General features: G+C 46.8%; 3 protein-coding genes across 3 annotated transcripts in view; 1 reads left to right on the top strand and 2 right to left on the bottom strand.

Annotated features, from left to right (window-relative positions):
- The window catches only part of cv-c (RhoGTPase activating protein), a 557,988-nt gene that overhangs the window by 434,961 nt on the left and 104,269 nt on the right, over positions 1 to 18,758 (bottom strand). The gene's annotated exons all lie outside the window — the stretch shown is intronic.
- LOC119162391 (closca) overlaps positions 1 to 18,758 on the top strand; it is a gene marked incomplete at its 3' end in the record, with an annotated part of 43,623 nt that overhangs the window by 10,454 nt on the left and 14,411 nt on the right. Inside the window, 10 exon segments of the mRNA XM_075882222.1 lie at positions 7,389 to 7,542; positions 9,748 to 9,891; positions 12,159 to 12,313; positions 12,395 to 12,606; positions 12,688 to 12,764; positions 13,478 to 13,762; positions 14,409 to 14,702; positions 15,998 to 16,254; positions 16,725 to 16,881; positions 17,903 to 18,321. Coding sequence (XP_075738337.1) covers positions 7,389 to 7,542; positions 9,748 to 9,891; positions 12,159 to 12,313; positions 12,395 to 12,606; positions 12,688 to 12,764; positions 13,478 to 13,762; positions 14,409 to 14,702; positions 15,998 to 16,254; positions 16,725 to 16,881; positions 17,903 to 18,321 — 2,154 coding nt within the window.
- Positions 10,349 to 11,495, bottom strand: LOC142761693 (RWD domain-containing protein 2A-like). Its single transcript, XM_075882229.1, has 3 exons — positions 11,207 to 11,495; positions 10,876 to 11,147; positions 10,349 to 10,782 (listed from the first exon to the last, which is right to left on the bottom strand). Exons 1-3 carry the CDS (start codon positions 11,441 to 11,443, stop codon positions 10,392 to 10,394), a joined length of 900 nt encoding a protein of 299 aa, XP_075738344.1. The 5' UTR covers positions 11,444 to 11,495; the 3' UTR covers positions 10,349 to 10,391.

Genomic DNA, 18,758 nt, shown 5'->3' with positions numbered 1-18,758 from the left:
TGAATACGAGTAAATAATTCATAGCATATTGCTTAAATAATTTCCAACACCATCATAGGGTACACGGCCCCATCATCTCGTGTTCATCGAATGTTACCGGCGTTGCCGGGATCGAACAACCGAGCGCGTTTCTGGGGACTAATCTTCATCGTTATGCTATTCGCATTGACGAAGTCAACGCACACCAGTCGATTTATGCTTGTTCTGCGGGTGCGTGGGGTTTGCGGCCTGAGGGCTGTGGCTTCAGAGCCGTTGCGACTAGCTAAGGTCCCCAACCACCCGACGAGAGACAAGGTCATCGTGACAAACAACCCGTCAAGCTGCCAGTGTACCCAGTGATTTCCTTTTCCATCGCCCATATTCCACAGTTTTAGTCCCAGAAACAACGGGCTCACGGCGGTGCACCCGCTGATGCTCAAACACTGGTCCGGGCTCAAGACGTCATCGGGAAGAACTGCCCGGCAGCTTAGCCTCCCTCAGCTCTTCTCTCAAATCTTGTCCCTCGCTCAGTCACGGGCACACAAGCGCGAGGCGACAATGATATCCACCTGGCTGCTTGAAAAACTTTTATTGCTCCTCCTAAGTTTGAGGAGGCCTTCACAATCAGGTCTTGGCAGTGTAAAGCACCAGGCATGCCGCGCTTCCCCGCAAGGTCAGAATATTTGTCACCGGGTAATGATACTTTCATTTCGAAAACAGGCCCCGCTCTCCTGATCATGTGCACTGCTTCAACCTATTCACATTGTGTTTCTTCTTTTCCCTTTCCTTCTATATTGCTGCGTCGTTCGCAGCATGCAAAGCCAATATTTTTGAGCAGACAGCGTTTATATCATCAGCATAACCAGCAGAAAGCATCAACGCCGCCTACGCCGCCTTGGTTTCCCTACCGGCGAGTCTTACACTCAATTGCACTGGGTGGTTTCCAACAGATTATTTATTCTGCGCGAACATGAGCGCACAACACTGCATGTGTACAGGCACTACGTGGACAGGGCGTGGTTAGAGTAAATTAACACTGCAACGGGGGAGACGACGTCCGCCGTGGAAGTCTTGGTTCTGCAGACAAGCGCGATTAATGCCCGCGGAATGGGAAAGTGTCACGCGGAGAAAGAACTAATAAATGGGCATGCCTTCGGGAAAGCCTGCTGAATTCATTTCAAGCACTCCTTAATTAGCGGCAGTTCACCTATAACTAAGACTGTCAGCGTGCTAACTAAGCTGAACGCGCAGGCCACTTAGCTTATGCGGACTGTGCAGCCAAGGGCGTTCAAACAACGCGGCATAAACCACTTTTTCTTCCTTTTATTTGCATTTTCTTCATTCCCTTAGCCCTGTGTGTGCACAGCGAGTGTTCAGCGCACGGGAAGTAAGATGGCTCAATTTGTTCTCAGGCGGGATAAACATGTCTACCTTATTCACAGGGTGCGTGTTTTTGTCGCTTAGTTTGGAGAACTTATAACGAGGAGGCGTGCCGTTCTCACGATGAATTCAGAATGAAAAGTACAGCGAAATAGATACATCAAGCCAACCAATTAGCCGGTGTAGCGAGTGATTCTCGTTGCCATCGCGCTAATAACAATTGCTCTCTTTTTTTTTTTTCTAAATAAAACAACTTTTTCAAATCATTTGTGATTCGTGGCTCAGATTTTGGCTCTTCGTTCCCTGTTCTGGCCCTGCTTAAACTGGAATCACGAAGGACTCGGATGGCTTTCTTATTGCCTTTTCACTTGGGTTGGCATGCTGCATGGTGTCTAAATTAACTATGAACTAAAGTCCCGTACGCTACATATACTTAAACCAGCAGCAATGCAGATAGATTGCTCCTGAAGCCTGCGTGCGATGATTGCTTCCTCAGCTATACGCTTAGTTCAAGTGGGCAACGAATTTCAACGTCCCTTTGTCGTCGTTCTGCTCTCACGCTATAACTATCGTCATGTAATACCAACTAGCCCAAACCACCACATGCACTTTTAATTAAAGGACCCATTCATATTCATTACGGTAGAAAACTTGGCTAGAGGAGAGGACCGTCTATCCCAATAATCTAGCAAAAAAAAAAGTCCCCGGCCCATGATCGACTGACTTGTTTCGACAGCATTTTATTTCATTTCGGAATGCTCCCGAAAGCCCCCGCCTTGCTGTGTTCGTGTCCCACCACGTCACTGTGTGTTACTATAGCGTACTAGAATATGGGGTAGTGTGTTCAGGGAGGAGCCGTGGCTGCCGCAGTTGGTATCGACAGCCACGAAATGGCGCCACCGTACAATAGGCTGGCAAATCACGCATTGCCCTTTATGCACTTCTGTGCTTTGATATTAGTAATAGCAGGGGTTTAACGTCCCAAAACCATCGTATGCTTATGAAAGACGCCGTAGAGAAGTGCTCCGGAAACTTCGACCACCTGGGGTGCAAAGGGTCTCCTAATTTTACCGCGAAAGCTGTTTATGAGATCACTTTTCGGGTCACGCGCAGTTGCATGTTGTCCACCGCCCTCGCCACCACCGGTGTTCGTAACCACATCGCGCGAAATCAGAAAAAAAAAAAAGAATCGGCAGATCCCACGTACCTATGAATCGACGTTATGCGAAGCACGCGGAGAGAAGGTGACCGGGTTGCATTTTTTTTTTTTTTTTACTGAGCGACACGTCCTGAAACGACGCTACATATATGTACAAGTGTTGCACGCACAGACTTATATTGTAAAGTTGCAGATGTTTATGTAACCAGTTTTTCGAACTTGCGCAACGAAGCCAAGGTGAACATGCGTATTAGCAACACCAGAAGCTTATATGAAGTGCTGATGCTCGCGAGGATGCTGGCCCTGGACGCTGCTACACAAATAAACTTCAGCGCGTGGTAGCTAACAACAATTGACGTTAACCCGACGTGACGGCTGTATCAAAGCAGTAGATATGTAATGTTTATAAAATAAGGTGGGCAGCACTGCAACCACTATTGACGTTTCACGAAGATTGGCGTCTATTTGAAAAGCAGCTCCGTGACCTGGCGTAGCTCTGTGGTAAAATTCTTCATTACCACGCAGAATGGTTGAGTTCCATCCCAGCCAGGACCCTGACATTTATTCTTTGCATTTGTCAGGCACTTTTTAACGCTCACGCGTTAAAATTGCCCATGTGTGTTCTCGTCGTTCTTAAGTAGATAATACGTGTCATTCGCCTGTGGCACATACCCGCATACCCACGGCACACACTCGCCCATGGGTATGTGCCACTGTCGGGCGGGAATTGTTTGACGACGTACGCGACGGGATTGTGGCATCATTCATGTCTTGACCAGCGCGTCATATTCGTCAAACCTCCTTATTCTCTCATGCTAATTATAGTTCACAGCAAGTTAAGAGGGTGACCACGAGAGCCCCCAAACGTAAGCGGCTAGATAGATAGATAGATAGATAGATAGATAGATAGATAGATAGATAGATAGATAGATAGATAGATAGATAGATAGATAGATAGATAGATAGATAGATAGATAGATAGATAGATAGATAGATAGATAGATAGATAGATAGATAGATAGATAGATAGATAGATAGATAGATAGATAGATAGATAGATAGATAGATAGATAGATAGATAGATAGATAGATAGATAGATAGATAGATAGATAGATAGATAGATAGATAGATAGATAGATAGATAGATAGATAGATAGATAGATAGATAGATAGATAGATAGATAGATAGATAGATAGATAGATAGATAGATAGATAGATAGATAGATAGATAGATAGATAGATAGATAGATAGATAGATAGATAGATAGATAGATAGATAGATACGCTCTAAGTCGTCGAAGTTCGCTAAAAATGTTTCGCATTTAATACTTTGCCTTAGGCAGGCATGACCTCTAAGCACCAATGGCACAGTGGAGAGTGGAGCTCGAACCCAGGTCCGCTGGGTGCCAGCCCAGTATTCTACCACCGAGCTGCACCGGTGCTTGTGACTTGTCAAACCTGCCTTAGGCAGGCTTGATGTCGGGAAAACAATCGCGTTAATACGACTTATAAAACGTTTTACAACAGCGAATGAACAACCAGTCGCACAATGCGATTAGCATAACGAGTGGGCCGTCCAATGCTCCAAATCATCACAAAAGCTTAATTGTTCTCGTTCCCCTAATAAGTGCGGCACATACCCATTTCAGCCATAATTCCTCATCGTCGTCAGCCACTGCATGCAAATTAGCCCAAAATTCCTTGCAAGTGTTCAGCGGATACCACGCTTCTCAGAAGAATGACGAAAAATAGCCTAGCTAATGCCGACCAACTACCCAAAAGTTTATTATTATTACCCTAGTGGGTACCAAGCAAATGTGCTTTCAGTAGTTACCCAATGAGTGTTTTGAAAAGGCTCTGAAAGTCCATGCACTCTCCGCTCTTCTAGCTTTCGCTGTGACTGTGCTGCACGCAGGCCTGGCGGGTTTTCTTTTTTTTTTATCGAGCGTTCGGCACATATAATTGTGCACATGCAAAATAAACATTTTGTTGAAACTCAGCGCTACGTTTATCTACTGCGTGCCTCTATTTATCCCCGTCGGTATCTGCATTGTTGCCATTCCTTACGTATACCCACGCACTGATTTTGCGCTTGCTTAATGTGGTCAGTGAGATCCTCGAGTACTCGCAAATTATCCAAAAAGATTTGTATCCATAGGAATAGCAACTTGGATTAACTCAGAAGAAAATATTCAACTCACTGTTCAGAAATGTTTACCGTTCGCACGCCCCTTCATTTACGTTCGGATAAGCTGATGAGCCATGGCGCCTCGTGCTGCCCGGCACAACACAGGTGTGCCGTTGCGCCACCCAACTGCTGCTATTCACGCCAAAGCACATAATTCTCTTTTAACATTTCCCTCTGTAATGCCTCCTGTCGATCGACACAATGAAGGTATCAGGGTAACTAGACAAAATAAAAAAGCAGGAGCCCAGAGAATGCCTATGCATGTTCGGCGATTTCACAGAGGACGCTCGGCAGTTGCTTTCAAAGCCGGAGGTTTTTAGTCGTTGAATGTATATAGCTCAGCCTCTTCCCAGAGCGCAGCCTTTATCCCTTCCCCAGTGCAGGGTAGCAAACCGGATGTGCATGCGTCTGGTTAACCTCCCTGCCTTTACTTGCATCTTTATCTCTCTCTCTCTCTCTTACGCAACCGTTCCTGCGGCGTCACCCTTACATACCGTCGGTGGCGTAACCGATAGACATGAGAAAAAAAATATCCAAGATCGAATGGGATTAGAACTCGGACCATGGCCATCGAGTATTCTATAGACACTGACTGCACTGCGACGCTAGTGCTTGATCCCTCTTAAAGAGGCCCTATAAAAGCGCCATGTCGAGCAAGGAATGGCGTTGATCTATGCATGGTAGACGAGCAGAACAATAGCCAGTCACCCCGCAACGCTCACTGTGCATCCAGTGTGTGGTCAGCAGTAATGCTTCATCGTCATCATCATCTACAAAGAGCATGCAGTATCGTTTATCCGCAGAAAGACGAACAATGGTGCAGTGGTTGGTGCTCAGCGTCACAAAAATTATGATTTATGGCGGAGTCGATACATTGCGAAAAGCCAAAACATAGTCTCGCCCCAACACGAATGATGATGATATGTGGGGCTTAACATCCCAAAACCGCCATGATTATGAGAGACGCCGTAGTGGAGGGCTCCGGAAATTTCGACCACCTGGGGTTCTTTAACGTGCGCCCAAATCTGAGCACACGGGCCTACAACACTTCCGCCTCCATCGGAAATGCAGCCGCCGCAGCCGGGATTCGATCCCGCGACCTGCGGGTCAGCAGCCGAGTACCTTAGCCACTAGACCACCGCGGCGGGGCCGCCCCAACACGAAGCTCCGCTCAGAATTCACATTAGGCAACATCGTAACCATCGGCGATTTTTCTTTTTTTTTTCTGCACCGTAAAGGCGGAAAGAATAATTACGAAGTCCTGGCGTCCTTTATTCTTTCAACTATAGCTCGCACAGTACGAACGAAAACCGGTGATACAGCACGCAGCTGATGATTGCGCGTACACGTAAACAGCGATCAGTGGAAACGCCGGTACTGTAACCAATTGCAGCGCATTACAATAAGCTAGTTAATATAATTACACGATAAAACAGGAGGCAGACACAACAGGCAACGCGTTACGTGTTCTTCGTGTCTGGTGCCGGTTTCGCGTCATTGCAAGCAAAACCTTCGCACGACGGCTCGAACAGCGAGGACGCAGAGACAAACGTTGAAAGAAGTGGGCGTTGTCGCGATGAATTTCAGGCGAGCGATACACCCTCACAATGCAGACACGGAACCAACCAATAGGAAGCAAACATGATTCGCTACCGAAGTTATATATGGCTTGAGAATAGCAACATTCACTTCAGACGCGCGGCGAAGGCTGCAAGGTAAGGGTGGCGTTTTTTTTTTTCTTTCATAAGTTTCCTTCGAGCTATTGTGGTCAAAAAAAAATTTACGGTGGTTATTTAGTTACCGTTCTTTTAAACCGTGCATATGAAGTGCAGTGTTGTAGCTGATGTCAGAGCATGTCATGCACTCGAGAGGTGTGAATCGTGGGCGCGTGTAGCATGGCGACAGTACTGAATGAAACTTGTGTGTTCGGTAGCTTGTTTTTCGTAAATCGGAGACTACTGACGCTTTTCAATTCTTATGGTGTGAGGTTGTTAACAACCATTCCATTCTCTGCACCGAAACGATCAGGTAGTGATGCAGTATTGAGACAGTACGAGCAGCAGCGGATGGATAGCCTGCTCGGCCAGCCTTCGTATGACCACCGGTTGGGCATAAGACTGAATTCCGGAGAGGGAGATAAAAAAAAAAGAAAAATAGATCCTCAAACGCGTCGCTCAAGCACTACTCCACCCACTGTGTGCATTCATGCGATAAACTGTGGATTGCAGTATAGTCGGTTTCTTTACATTGACACGCCGCAATTTTATGAATGCACTGCTGTTTTATAGCGGCATAGGAATGACGAAACTCGTCTGATGATTGAGGCATGGTATATCCACAACGCATGCCAACTGACTATACTTTCATAAAGATTAACAGTTGTCGTTCACGTAGACCCTCCCCTGCTGTCAGATTGATAGGTTCGTCTATGGCATGGCCATGCGCAGACAAGTTTTATAGCACTTTTTTCCACCTTTGTGACGCTCCAGTGTTTAGTCGGCGTGTCTTCTTCATTCAGAGCCAGTCAATTTCAGTCTGACGAACTAACCTGCGATGGGTGATCCAGCTTTTCACCGGAAGCCGCCAGTGGCATTTTCGCGCGCTTTGAACCCGCGTAGTACGCAAGCCTGGACCGTTCTCGGGGATGTGCGCACGCATGCAATGTGCTGGCCCATTGCAGATGGCGTTTCCGCTGGGCTGGCAGCTGACCACCGCGTTGATCGTTTCTGCGGTGGCAGCCTCGGCGCACGCCTCCTGGACCCGCCTACTGACGGATGTCATTCCCGGTCTGCGTACGATAGTAGCTACACCGGAAACGACTATCAACGAAACCGGTGAGCATAGCCAAGTGTTCGACAAGTTCCGGCAGTAAAGTTGGCACTTAACGTTACCTCTCACCCTTGCACAATGAAATGTTTCCTTGCACGATACAAGGCCCAAGTTTCCCTGGTGGCCTCTATTTCACTTAACCTTGTTAAAGGGACACCAAAGAGAAAACGATTTTTGGCTTATCACAAAGTGCAGTTTCACCGTCCCCAAAACACCTCTTATCGCAGGCGACCCGTGCTAAGCGAGAATAAAATGCGCGCGAAGACACCGCCTCGAGATTGCCGCACCGAACACCGTGACGTCATGAAATTTGACGCAGTCTACTCGATCCTACGTAGTTCCTAATCGGTAAAAATGGAGTAAATAATCTCTGGGTGCCATACACCCAACATGCTAAGTTTCAGGAAATTTCATCGAGTCAATGTCATGGTAGTGCGAAAAATAGATATTGAAATACGCGCACGGAAAGTACTGCTTTCGCAAATAATTACGCCCTTTATTGGCGTTGTTGCATTGGGAAGATAACTTGTTCGCGTTATTGGACATAACCGAATATCGCTTTTCCGTTTGTGGAAGTTGTGTTAAGGTGGCAGCGTTTGTCGCTTGCAATTAGCGACTCGATGTGCTCGTTCGCCTTCACTCCGGGGAGCGCATCGATGCACTCTAGTTGCAATGATGAAGCGATTCTAATTATCTGTTAAATGCACATTGCGGTCGCGTCACGTATGATCAGCATGACTATTTTAATTCGCACACATCAATCACTCAAAGTGTCTCATAAATGATATGCCGATGTTGCCTATCCCGCTGATAATTGCGATCGGGACCCATCAGAATTGGTTATCAACAGCGATTGGCTCCTTTCTGCGCCTTGCGTGAGGGAGCCAGTCGCGATCATGAAATTTGATCGGTATCCCGCCCGTTCGCGAAGGAAAGTCTCTGTGTGGCACAGATGAAAGACGAACGAGATATCACGATACCGTATATGCCTGAAATAAGAGCTGCCAAGTGTGGCATGAGGACGATTTTAAGTTAGTGTAGTTTATTTACCCTAAATTGAACAATTCTCGCCACGTTCAGAACCATATCCTGTCGGGGAAAAGCAACGTCCACAACTTATAGGCACGTTCATGCGCTTAAAGGGGCCCTGCAACACTTTTCGAGCATGTTCAGAAAACGCTGCCAATCGGTAGTAGAGGCTCCCGACAACACGCGAGCCAAATGTTATAGCGCAGCACGCGACCTATAATTGGCAATCAATTATCAGTCGGCTAAAAATTCCTTTCTGTTCTCTCGACAAATCACGGAATATACCCAAAAATCGCGCGTAGCAAGCCAAAAATTGGCTGATTGGAACATGGCACGCTCACTCATTAGAGATCACCGAGGGAGGCCTCTACTTGTCCACGCGTGCGCACGCGATCACTGGAAAAGCCACGCATTCTCAAGGTCACGAGGCTCGAGGTCAAGTGCTCAAGGTCACGAGGCGCGCGTGACGTTTTTCAGTGGCCCTGCCATCCCTTTCTGCTTAGCTTCCAGCGCTTTCGTTGTGGCGAGAAAAGGTTTTTCGCATGCTGCAATTGCATTCTAACTCCACTCGCACTGGACAGATTCTTAAAATTTTTGCGGCGTTGAATTCGTGCGAAAATAAGCTCTTTCATTGAAGTCATTCCGTAGTTACTTAAAAAAGTGCTTCAGGGCTTCTTAAAAAGTTAGCATGCATACGTAGATAAATAACATCATGTACTCCACAAAAGGATCGCTCACGCTTATGTAGCTTAATTTAGGGACATCGGCTCTTTCAGATGCCTTGGTTTGTAGATGCTCAGAATTAGAGCCAGAAAAAAACCTTTGCCTTGATCTCAGACTTGAAAACCACGGCAAGACACATTCTAAGTAGTAAGAAACACCACCCTGGTGCAGTTAAGGTCAACGGTTTCATAACCACGGCGAATTTCGGCGGGAATAGGATGTGAACGCATTAGCGAGCCTCGCAGCGTAACACCCTCAACCCTCAACATAGCCCTTCAATACTTTAGTAAGGAAGTATGCCCTTACTAAATCTTAATGGGATCGTTCATCTGGGGCTGTAATCACTTCACAATGTCTCCAGGCACCGACGTATACCGTCCTTGTAACGCGTTGCCACATGACAACCTGTGCATTTAATATTTGTGCGTGCTTACACTACGAAAACTGCATCATCGCAGTGCCGGTTGACTTGCACCAATATGACCAAGAGGTACAGGACCTTCTGGATTCCATTTTGGCAGCGCACAACTTGCCCAGCGACTCTGGCCAAAGACGTGGAAAGCGCAGCACATCGCTCGACGTCTCCATCAAGGACAGCCTCGGTAAGCGACATATTGCTGATCTCTACAAAGCACTGCTGCCGCCATACAGCTATAAAGGGAAGACGGGGAGGGGGGCGTGATCATACATGCCAAATGACATGACGTGTGCACCACGAGAAAGACAATATGTATTATCATTCGCTATGAATAACTGCCATTTGCTCCCCCAAAATGCAGAACCGTGCGTACGGTTGCGTGTGCAATCGTAACAATTTAAAAACTGCTCTGCATAATGAATCGCAAGCTTCTGAGGGACAAAGATCGGGTAGTGCTGTCAAGTAAAAGTAATGAAAATCTCTGCGGATGAAGCTACGGTGCTTTATGGTTGTGTTCTATCCACACCTACTTCCAGAAATCTACGAGACCACACTTTTTTTCGGGGAGACTGTGAGACTTAATGCCACAGACGGCACACGTCGCAAACATGGTTTGAAAGTAATTCAGACAAATAGCAGAGTATTGCTGGACCAATCGTTTATATCAAAAACAAGCATGCAAGATTAACTGCTAATCTTAGCCTCTATTCCGAAGAGCACTTCGAAGATATTTTCACAGCCGTGTTCACTCAAGAATTTTGCGAATTCTCCCATGTCCATGTGGTGGTCCCTACTGGCGTTCTGTTTAGTGTTGAAGGCAACCTCGGCAAACTTCTGGAACTTCCTAAAGTCTCCGATTTCTTGCCCGACCGCTACTTCCACGTCTTCCTGGTGCTTTAGACCTATCTTTTTCCATGTGAGGTTCTTTATGATCGACCAGGCATTCAGGCACTCCTCCGAAGAGCCTTCAAAGCAGATTATCCCGGGCTTTCCAGGGAGACAAAATCCTGTCAAGTTGCCTTCCTTTCCACATTCGAGGATGAGCTTTCGCTTGTTCTTGTTGTAAATATGGTGACTGAAAGGCCAAATAGTGGGAGGAGGGGGTGGGGCAGCATGTAGGCTTAACGCACGAACGCCCATAAAAAAACAGTGCATTACAAAAGCTCACCTTACGATCCACAGTCTTGTAAACAAACGCTGGCCGTTCAGGACGGGCGCTTGGGCAACTGGCGAGGCGCAGAATCGCGGAAAGTTTTCCCTGATCCAGTCGACAGTGTCGCCCACGACTAGAGACCCAGGTGGCTGCGAGGCGAGGAACTCCAGGGCTTCCTTCATCAAGGCAGTGTGCGTGGCTCTGTCAACGCAATCAGTTCTCATCGTGATCTCCGGAGGCACCGAAGGATAGCTGTGAGGCAAATGAACGTCCAAGTCTATCGCGCCCTGGGAAGAAAATCGGGCGCTTAAAACATCGAAACCTGTGTGAACGGCGCTATACATACCACTTCTGTTCTAATTGTGAAGCTCAAATCCAAAGACGACGCAACTCCATCACTTTTTCCGTCCAAAAAGTCTCCGAATTCGCTAACAGCATGTGCGCCCAAGAGTTTGAATTCGTCGTTTCGAGGGTACATACTTGACAGCATTTCAATTTCGGCAAGCTGCAAGCTAAGATTTTCGACTAAGTGCTCGCGGTCCATGGATCGTTCAGTAACACTGTGTTCGATAGGCACATTCATGAAATACAGGTATCATCGCCTGCTCAAATATACCACATGTCGGTTGCGCGGCGCCATATTGTCAATAAAAACATGTGTTCTGGCCAGCTGCTGCCATCTACCGCGTTCTTAGGAAAGTACGTGGTACGGCGCTGCATTTAAAAGCGTTAATGGCAGTTTTTAAACCTGCTGCTCGGCTTATTGCGTTTGTGCTTTTTCGTAGCATTTGACAAATTACACTTGCATGTGGTAGGACTTGTCAGATTTAGCTAATTGCTTCCCTACTGAGCATTATTGTATTTCTGACCTGACAATCGGAGGTGGCGCTCGGATTATTTGACCGGAGAAGGGGGGGGGGGGGGGGTCATGGAGGCGGGGAACTTATCCATTCTTTTATGACCGTGTTCCCTCTTGGGGGGGGGGGCTACGGGACGTCAGTCCAAAATTTTAGGAGAGCACCACCCCTGCTTACCCTGTTTACAGGATCGAATATCGTATTGTTCTGTTCCTGTGAAGAGAGTTGTTCCGCTTTAATCCGAGGCCTAGAAAAATCTGTTCAAGTTGGCTTAAGTCTTTTTATCCCCGAAAAGAACATCCTAATTCTCCAAGTACAAAAACTCTACCGTGTTCTCGAATTCTTGCTGTCCGCTGTTTCTAACAAGTACAATCGTGTTTTTTGTTTGTTTGTTTTTTTTTTTTTTTGCACACAAACCTGATGAACCTCGCATGTTCGCAGGCGTACATCGTCTTCAGCGTCTCTCTCCTTTCTCGGATCTCTGTGAGCGGCAGTTGTACGTTAGCTTCGTGCCTTACGCCGGTGAACTCTATGCGGTGTGTGTTTCTGCGGGATCAAAAGACATACGACCGAGGCTGGCAGTGGGAACATTATCGGTAAGCGAATGTCTTGCCCTCCCTCTTATACCCATCACACGTGCACAATGTTTTATGAATTCACTGAACCATTTGTTGCAGGGAAGCAAGTGGACTCCTGTGGCTTATACGGATTGCGTTGACCCGAGAAACGTTGTGGGCTTCACCTTTAACAACAAGCTCTACATTGTAGCCGCTGACGCAGGACTTCCCAATGGAGCGGAGCTCCAGTTCTTTGACAAGGACACGAGGAAGATTTACATTGACCACACTATCAACAGCGCTTCTCCGACTTCTGTGGCATTTTGGCAAATGTTTGTACCACTGCATTACTTACCGCATGCCGTGTCTTGGGCAGCACCAGTTAAACATTGCATGTGTCTTTGTATATGCAGGAAATCAAATGGAGAGTTCAACCTCGCACTCGCAAACTCCGGAAGCGGCATGTTCACTTCCATCTACAACTGGAGAGGTATTCCATGCCCCGGCATTTTTCTCCTTTCCGTCGAGATTTCCCACCTGCTGATACGAGAGCCCTGTACTATTCGCAGTACAGAAATTTCGACTTAGTCTAGAATTCGCGCTTATGTCGCATTAATCTATTCATCAACTTAATCTTGCAAAAGAGAAGGGTAAAGGTTGTCTATTCATTGAAATCATATTTGTTTTGGACCAACAGCAGCCAAGATGCATTCTCATGAAAGCAGTCTAGACATCTTTAATGTACACAAAAATTGTCACTGCTATTTTCATTGAGGCAGCAATGCAAGCAGCCTATGAAAATGCCTCGCTTTACTATAGTCGCCGAATAGGCATTCAAACATGCTTGTCGCCACTTGAACTTCACTTTTCACACAAACTTTAATGTTTGAAGCTATCCTCCACGCAACCACAGCGCTATTCAACGCTACGTGTAATCGCAACACATTGTTTCGAATCTAAAGGTGCTTCTTGATCGTGCTTGCATTCAGTTTATAGTATAATGCGCAGAGACATGCGCTGGGTTTCCCTTCGGTGGTCGGGACTCAATGTTCTTTGCAGCACTTTTTCCCCTAATCGGCAAAAGTACGAAACGCTTTGCCCCACCCTAACGAGCACGCCTATGATACTGCGGCATAATCTATGGCTACCTTTCTACCACACTGTTGGCGCAAATCACTCGACTTACCCTGCGCGTTCTTGCAGCCACGTACTTCGACAAGTACGCCCAAGTGGAAAGCAGGGTAGTGTGCGACCTGGAGCCGTTCTCCATTCATAACCTGGACTTCCTGGCCGTGGTGAACAAGCGTTTCTCCAGAGACACCGCCAAAGTGAGCACGGTCATCTACAAGTACGACCTGTCCCGCAACGCGTGGAAGACGCTGCAGCAGATTCCCACGTACGCCGCTACGGACGCAGAGTTCTTCACGCTGGGACCGGACTCGTCGACGAAGGAATTCTTCTTGGCCATCGCTAATCAATACGAACAGCGTGAGCACACTACCCTTCCGGTTTTATTCACTTCATCATTTCTTTATGCTGTAGTTCCAGCATTACACTCATCCATACATCAATTGTAGGATTAGTAAACTTAGCAACATAGGAGGCGTAGAGTATATAGCGCAAGAAAGATCGAGTTGGACGAGGATGGCACACATGGCGCCACGTCTCTTAGCGATATTACTCAACTTTCATCGGCATACAGTTTCTCTTATTTGTCTCTGCTTATCACAATTAGGTAGACTGACATACGCCACACACATGTGAACTTAAAATGATCACGTAAACTGCACCCATCTTGTTAATATTTTTTGTCTACATCCACACACATTCCCCCATCCCCATAGAAGTTAATCTGTACTACCAGTGATGCACCTTCATTACACCGTTCTGTCATCCTGTTAAAAAGTCGCAGTTCGTCACGCAAAAAAAAAAAATTACGCACGTCTTTCTACGCCGCTCGCATACAGGATTTGTCCTGAAAGTAAACACAATTTTTTCCAGCCAAATCTTGGCAAGCCAGGGGCATGTTTCTGTGCTGGTTGGCTACCAGAGAGAGCGTCAGCAGTCTCCAAGGCAGTCGAAACGTTCACATGCGAAGAAGTGGTGGCACATGTTTTTTTCTTTTTTGTTGCAGATGACGACCACCGCAACTATGCAGTCAATTCGGTCGTCTACAAGTACGTGGACGGGAAGTTCGTTCCGTTCCAGTGCCTGCACACCACGGGTGCTACCAAGATCGCGGCGTACGAAGGCGCCGGCGGCGAATTCCTACTGGCCGTGGGCAGCCTGTACGAGCCGGTGCATCTCTATCAGTACAATGGCTGGCACTTCGTCCTCGCGGAGGTTCAGTACACCCAGTCCACGATGGGACCCGGCGTGCACGATTTGACCTTCCACCTCCTGCAGCCATCACGGGACCTGCTTCTGGGTGCGATTCTCGCTCTCGTTTCTTCGTCTGCCCGCTGTTCAGGCACGTTGCGTTGTCCAGTGCTGCTTCTCGTACGCATGTCGTACATGCACAACATTAAGTTGCTATACGCGCAAACACGATTGACTCGCAACTTTCATTCTTAGCCTCGTCCAAGAGAGTCTTCGAGATGCTAGCGGTCGCACTCTGTGAAGAACATACCTATCGCGCACGTTGCTCACTGTTTCGTGTGCGTTTCGTTGAGCAAAGTAGGCATTCGAGAGGAAGTCGTACTTCACAATGTTTCACGGTTGCTTTATTTCTTCGTAGTGAAATAGTTGCGCCATGCTCGCATCGGCTGAATTCCAATGTCAGCAAAGATTTTGTAACATGCATCAGTGTCGGACGCAGTCATTCCCGCATAGGAACCAATCATTCTTTCCACGCAGTCTGGGACTGCGTGGGAAGACATTGGAGTGAAGTGAAGGCAACAAGGGGCACTTTCTCACATTCGTGCTCGTAGTGCAGCAACTCTCGGCCGATTTTGGGTTTGCCCACCCGCTTCATTAGCTGGTTTAGAGAATTACATTTATGAAAATGGGAATGCAAAACATTTACATGTTTGTGCATTTAGCACCACATCGCGTTCATATCTTTCTTGGAAATCTAAGCTGCGCGTTTGCGGTCGCACACGGACCCACTACGACATGTTTCCTTTAGAAAACGAGCGCGCTGAAAAGGTGACGCTGGATAAGACGAGGCATTCTGGCATGGTTAACAATGACTGCATTTAACCTACGACATCTAGCAACTATTTGTCTGAAAATAAATAACGCCTAATTCATTTCAGCATTGCAAAATAAGCAAATTATCGCCGTAAAGAAACGTTGTTGCCGAGTATAGCTAGTGTGCCTCAAGTTTCCTCTCCTATTCTCCAGGATAGGCTGTAAGTTGTCAAGACATGTGCCAACAGCATATGCATCGGCAGCGTTTCTAAGAAACACTAGCTCTCCCCCTCCCCCCCATCAACGATGCAACATGGATTTGCACCCCGAAAGCAAAAATCGTGCCGTTGCTCATGCCGCCACATTTCATTCCGTCTACTGCAGTCATTTCCTTAATCCCACTGAAGGGCGTGCGTATACGAGTAGGCAGGAATTCATGAATGACATTAAACAATTTCGAACAACCCACTTCTTTTGCACATCAGTTTTCATTTCTAGTTCCAGCACGCACTTCGACATTCCTACACTAATATGGCTGTCTGTGTGAATTCGTCACGTAGCTAAAACATTCTTTTTTTCCCCTCGTCCTAGCTGTATCTAACCCCTCGACCGAAGGTCCAGGCGCGTACAAGGTGGACTTCTATCACGACAACCAGATCCAACGTTGGTACGATGACAGCCTGCGCTGGTGTCACGAGTCCTCGCGGTTGGCCACCGAAGAGTCTGCTCAAAGGCTCGTTTCTCAATTGGACCAAGTGTACTACGTAGACAAGCACGAGACCATACGCATTCCGGGCGAAGTAGTATTTCAGGACCTCCATGTCCAGGAGGCCATTCGAGCTCAGCAGGCAAGTCTTGCATTGTAATTATGTGTGCAGTTATGTAGAAAAAAAAATGGAAGCATTCCAAACTGCTGGGTGCGTAAGCGCGTTCGGTTTTGGCTCTATAGCCTCCAGCTCTTGGTATGAGATGCACACGGTGGCTGGAAAAGAATAATTAAAGGTTATGATGGAGCTACAACACGCGAGAAACACTCGCATTAAGTGTCTGGTGTTTGTTATGATTGACCTTATGTGTTGACTCTAATACTGTGCTCTAATACTGTGATTTAGGTTACCTAAACATCGTCGAAAATTGTCTCTCATATAGGTTTACAAATTCTTCCCTGTCAATATTTCATTCCTATCGTGCACCTATCACAATTTTAAAGGTTCGCATGGTACCATACGAGTAGTCATCATTCACTTTCTTTTTCCAGCTGTCCAAAGGTGTTGTTAGTTTTGTTTAATTTATTCGCAAGTCTTATTTTTGTTTTTAGTTTGAAGAGCTTGCGTCCGGAGAGAGTTACAGCTTGAAGGATCTGGAAGAGCTTGAAAAGCTTCAAACGGAACTGAACACAATGAAGGACAACCTACGAGGCATGCTGACTGAGCTCAATGACGCTTTGAAGCTCACGGGAGACCAAGTCCTTATTGGTATGCTGATTGATCAGATTTCAATTTTCCTTTTTTTTTTGTACTTGCGATCGCTGTACTGAATCGATTGAGTTAAGTGTGTGCGTGTTAATCTCATTCAATTCGGTGACGATTACACCCAGGCAGAGTGTACTTAGAAAACGCTTTCACTTGCCCCGCCGCGGTGGTTTAGTGGCTAAGGTACTCGGCTGCTGACCCGCAGGTCGCGGGTTCAAATCCCGGCTGCGGCGGCTGCGTTTCCTATGGATGCGGAAATGTCGTAGGCCCGTGTGCTCAGATTTGGGTGCACGTTAAAGAACCCCAGGTGGTCAAAATTTCCGGAGCCCTCCACTACGGCGTCTCTCATAATCATATGGTGGTTTTGGGACGTTAAACCCCACAAATCAATCAAAACGCTTTCACTTCGAGAAGCTGCTTCCTCAACTTCAAAACGTACAAACGCAAGCGAAAGGTTGCAATAAGCAGGCACCCTTTCAACCCACAAGGTGACCTATTTATTGAATGTGGCCAATTACCTTTTCTTAAAAGTAGTTTGTCTACTTAACCTCCCCACCTTTCTGATATTCTCTCTAGCTTTTAATATGTATCGCTTTCCATTCTTTTTTTCCCCAATTTTTCCTTCTTTAATGACACTTATTCGGACCTTTACAAAGCACACATTTTAAAGATAAATTACTTTTAACAAACTGCTGCCACGTAGGGCTCAAAATAAGATATCATATTTTCGCTTACGCATTTGGTTTTGACATGTCTTCACACTTTGCAGCACAGTTACGCGCGCAAATTCGATGTTGGTACCTTTGAAAACTCCATGGACCCTTTCTATTCTCCTTACCGCCGCCTTGCTCGTAACTTCAAGGCCCCTCTACTTATGCTGCAAGCCCTCTATGCTGTGCAGCAAGCTTTGGTCTCGTTCAGCCGCGTTCACTTACTACGAAGTTACTCCTGTATGATGAAAAAAGAAATCGTTTGCGTGGCCAACTTGTTTCATCTGTGTAAACTGTTCCTCGGTCTTACACAGGCGACTACCACTTTAATGACATCGCCCTGGACTGTCCGACGCAAGGCTGCAAACTTGGCCAACTCGAAGCCCTCTACGTGAACAAGGAGGACGTCTCCAACCTTCCCAGCCGCCTGTTCTTCACCAATGCGCCTCAATTCCCCAATGCTGCCATGTCGTTCGAGAGCCTTAGTGTTCAGAATTTGCAGGTGGACGGGATGGTCAATGGACTCAATGTCTCCACTCTCGTCACCGTCTCTGGGAATCATGTTCTCAGTGGCAACATCCGCTTCTCAAGGCCCATCCATGCTCTCAGCGACGTCGTCACCAACAGCCTCAGTGGAGTCTTCTTCTCGCCTCACCATCTCCTGCTCACAGAAGGCGACCAAGTTCAGAGTGCGGAACTTACGATGACAGATGCCACGGCTGATGTCTTGCACGTAAGCTTACCTCCAATAATTCAGCATCAGTGTAATTACTACAGGTTTTATCACTTAGAAATAAAAAAACTAACTTTTGCCGAGCAATGGCCTGTGGTATCGAGACTACTGGGCAACACGTTTACACTTCCAGAAAGCATATTTAATATAAATAAGAGACGACTTAATTTGGCAGTAATTTTTTTGAAATGCCGTAGGCTGAGATGATATAGATGTGTCAAAAGCATAATTAACAAACCATTCGTTCTCAATACTCCACGTAATTCACTACAAATGTCCAGTCAAGCATCGCCTCTCTGCTCCGCCGCAGTGGTATAGTGGCTAAGGTACTCGGTTGCTGACCCGCAGATCGCGGGAACTAATGCCAGCTGCAGAGGCTGCATTTTCGATAGAGGTGGAAATGTTGTAGGCCCGTGTGCCCAGCTTCAGGGGCACGT

Source organism: Rhipicephalus microplus, chromosome 2 (genome assembly GCF_043290135.1).
Source record: "Rhipicephalus microplus isolate Deutch F79 chromosome 2, USDA_Rmic, whole genome shotgun sequence".
In the NCBI taxonomy this organism is placed as follows: Eukaryota; Metazoa; Arthropoda; class Arachnida; order Ixodida; family Ixodidae; genus Rhipicephalus; species Rhipicephalus microplus.
This window is presented reverse-complemented; position numbering and strand designations above follow the sequence as displayed.

Excerpts from the sequence above, each read along its gene's own strand:
- LOC142761693 (XM_075882229.1), bottom strand. The coding sequence starts at position 11,443 with ATGAATGTGCCTATCGAACACAGTGTTACTGAACGATCCATGGACCGC. Across the intron at positions 11,148-11,206 it reads TCACAATTAGAACAGAAGTG|GGCGCGATAGACTTGGACGT; the intron begins GTATGTATAGCG and ends TTTTCTTCCCAG. Across the intron at positions 10,783-10,875 it reads ACAAGACTGTGGATCGTAAG|TCACCATATTTACAACAAGA; the intron begins GTGAGCTTTTGT and ends TTGGCCTTTCAG.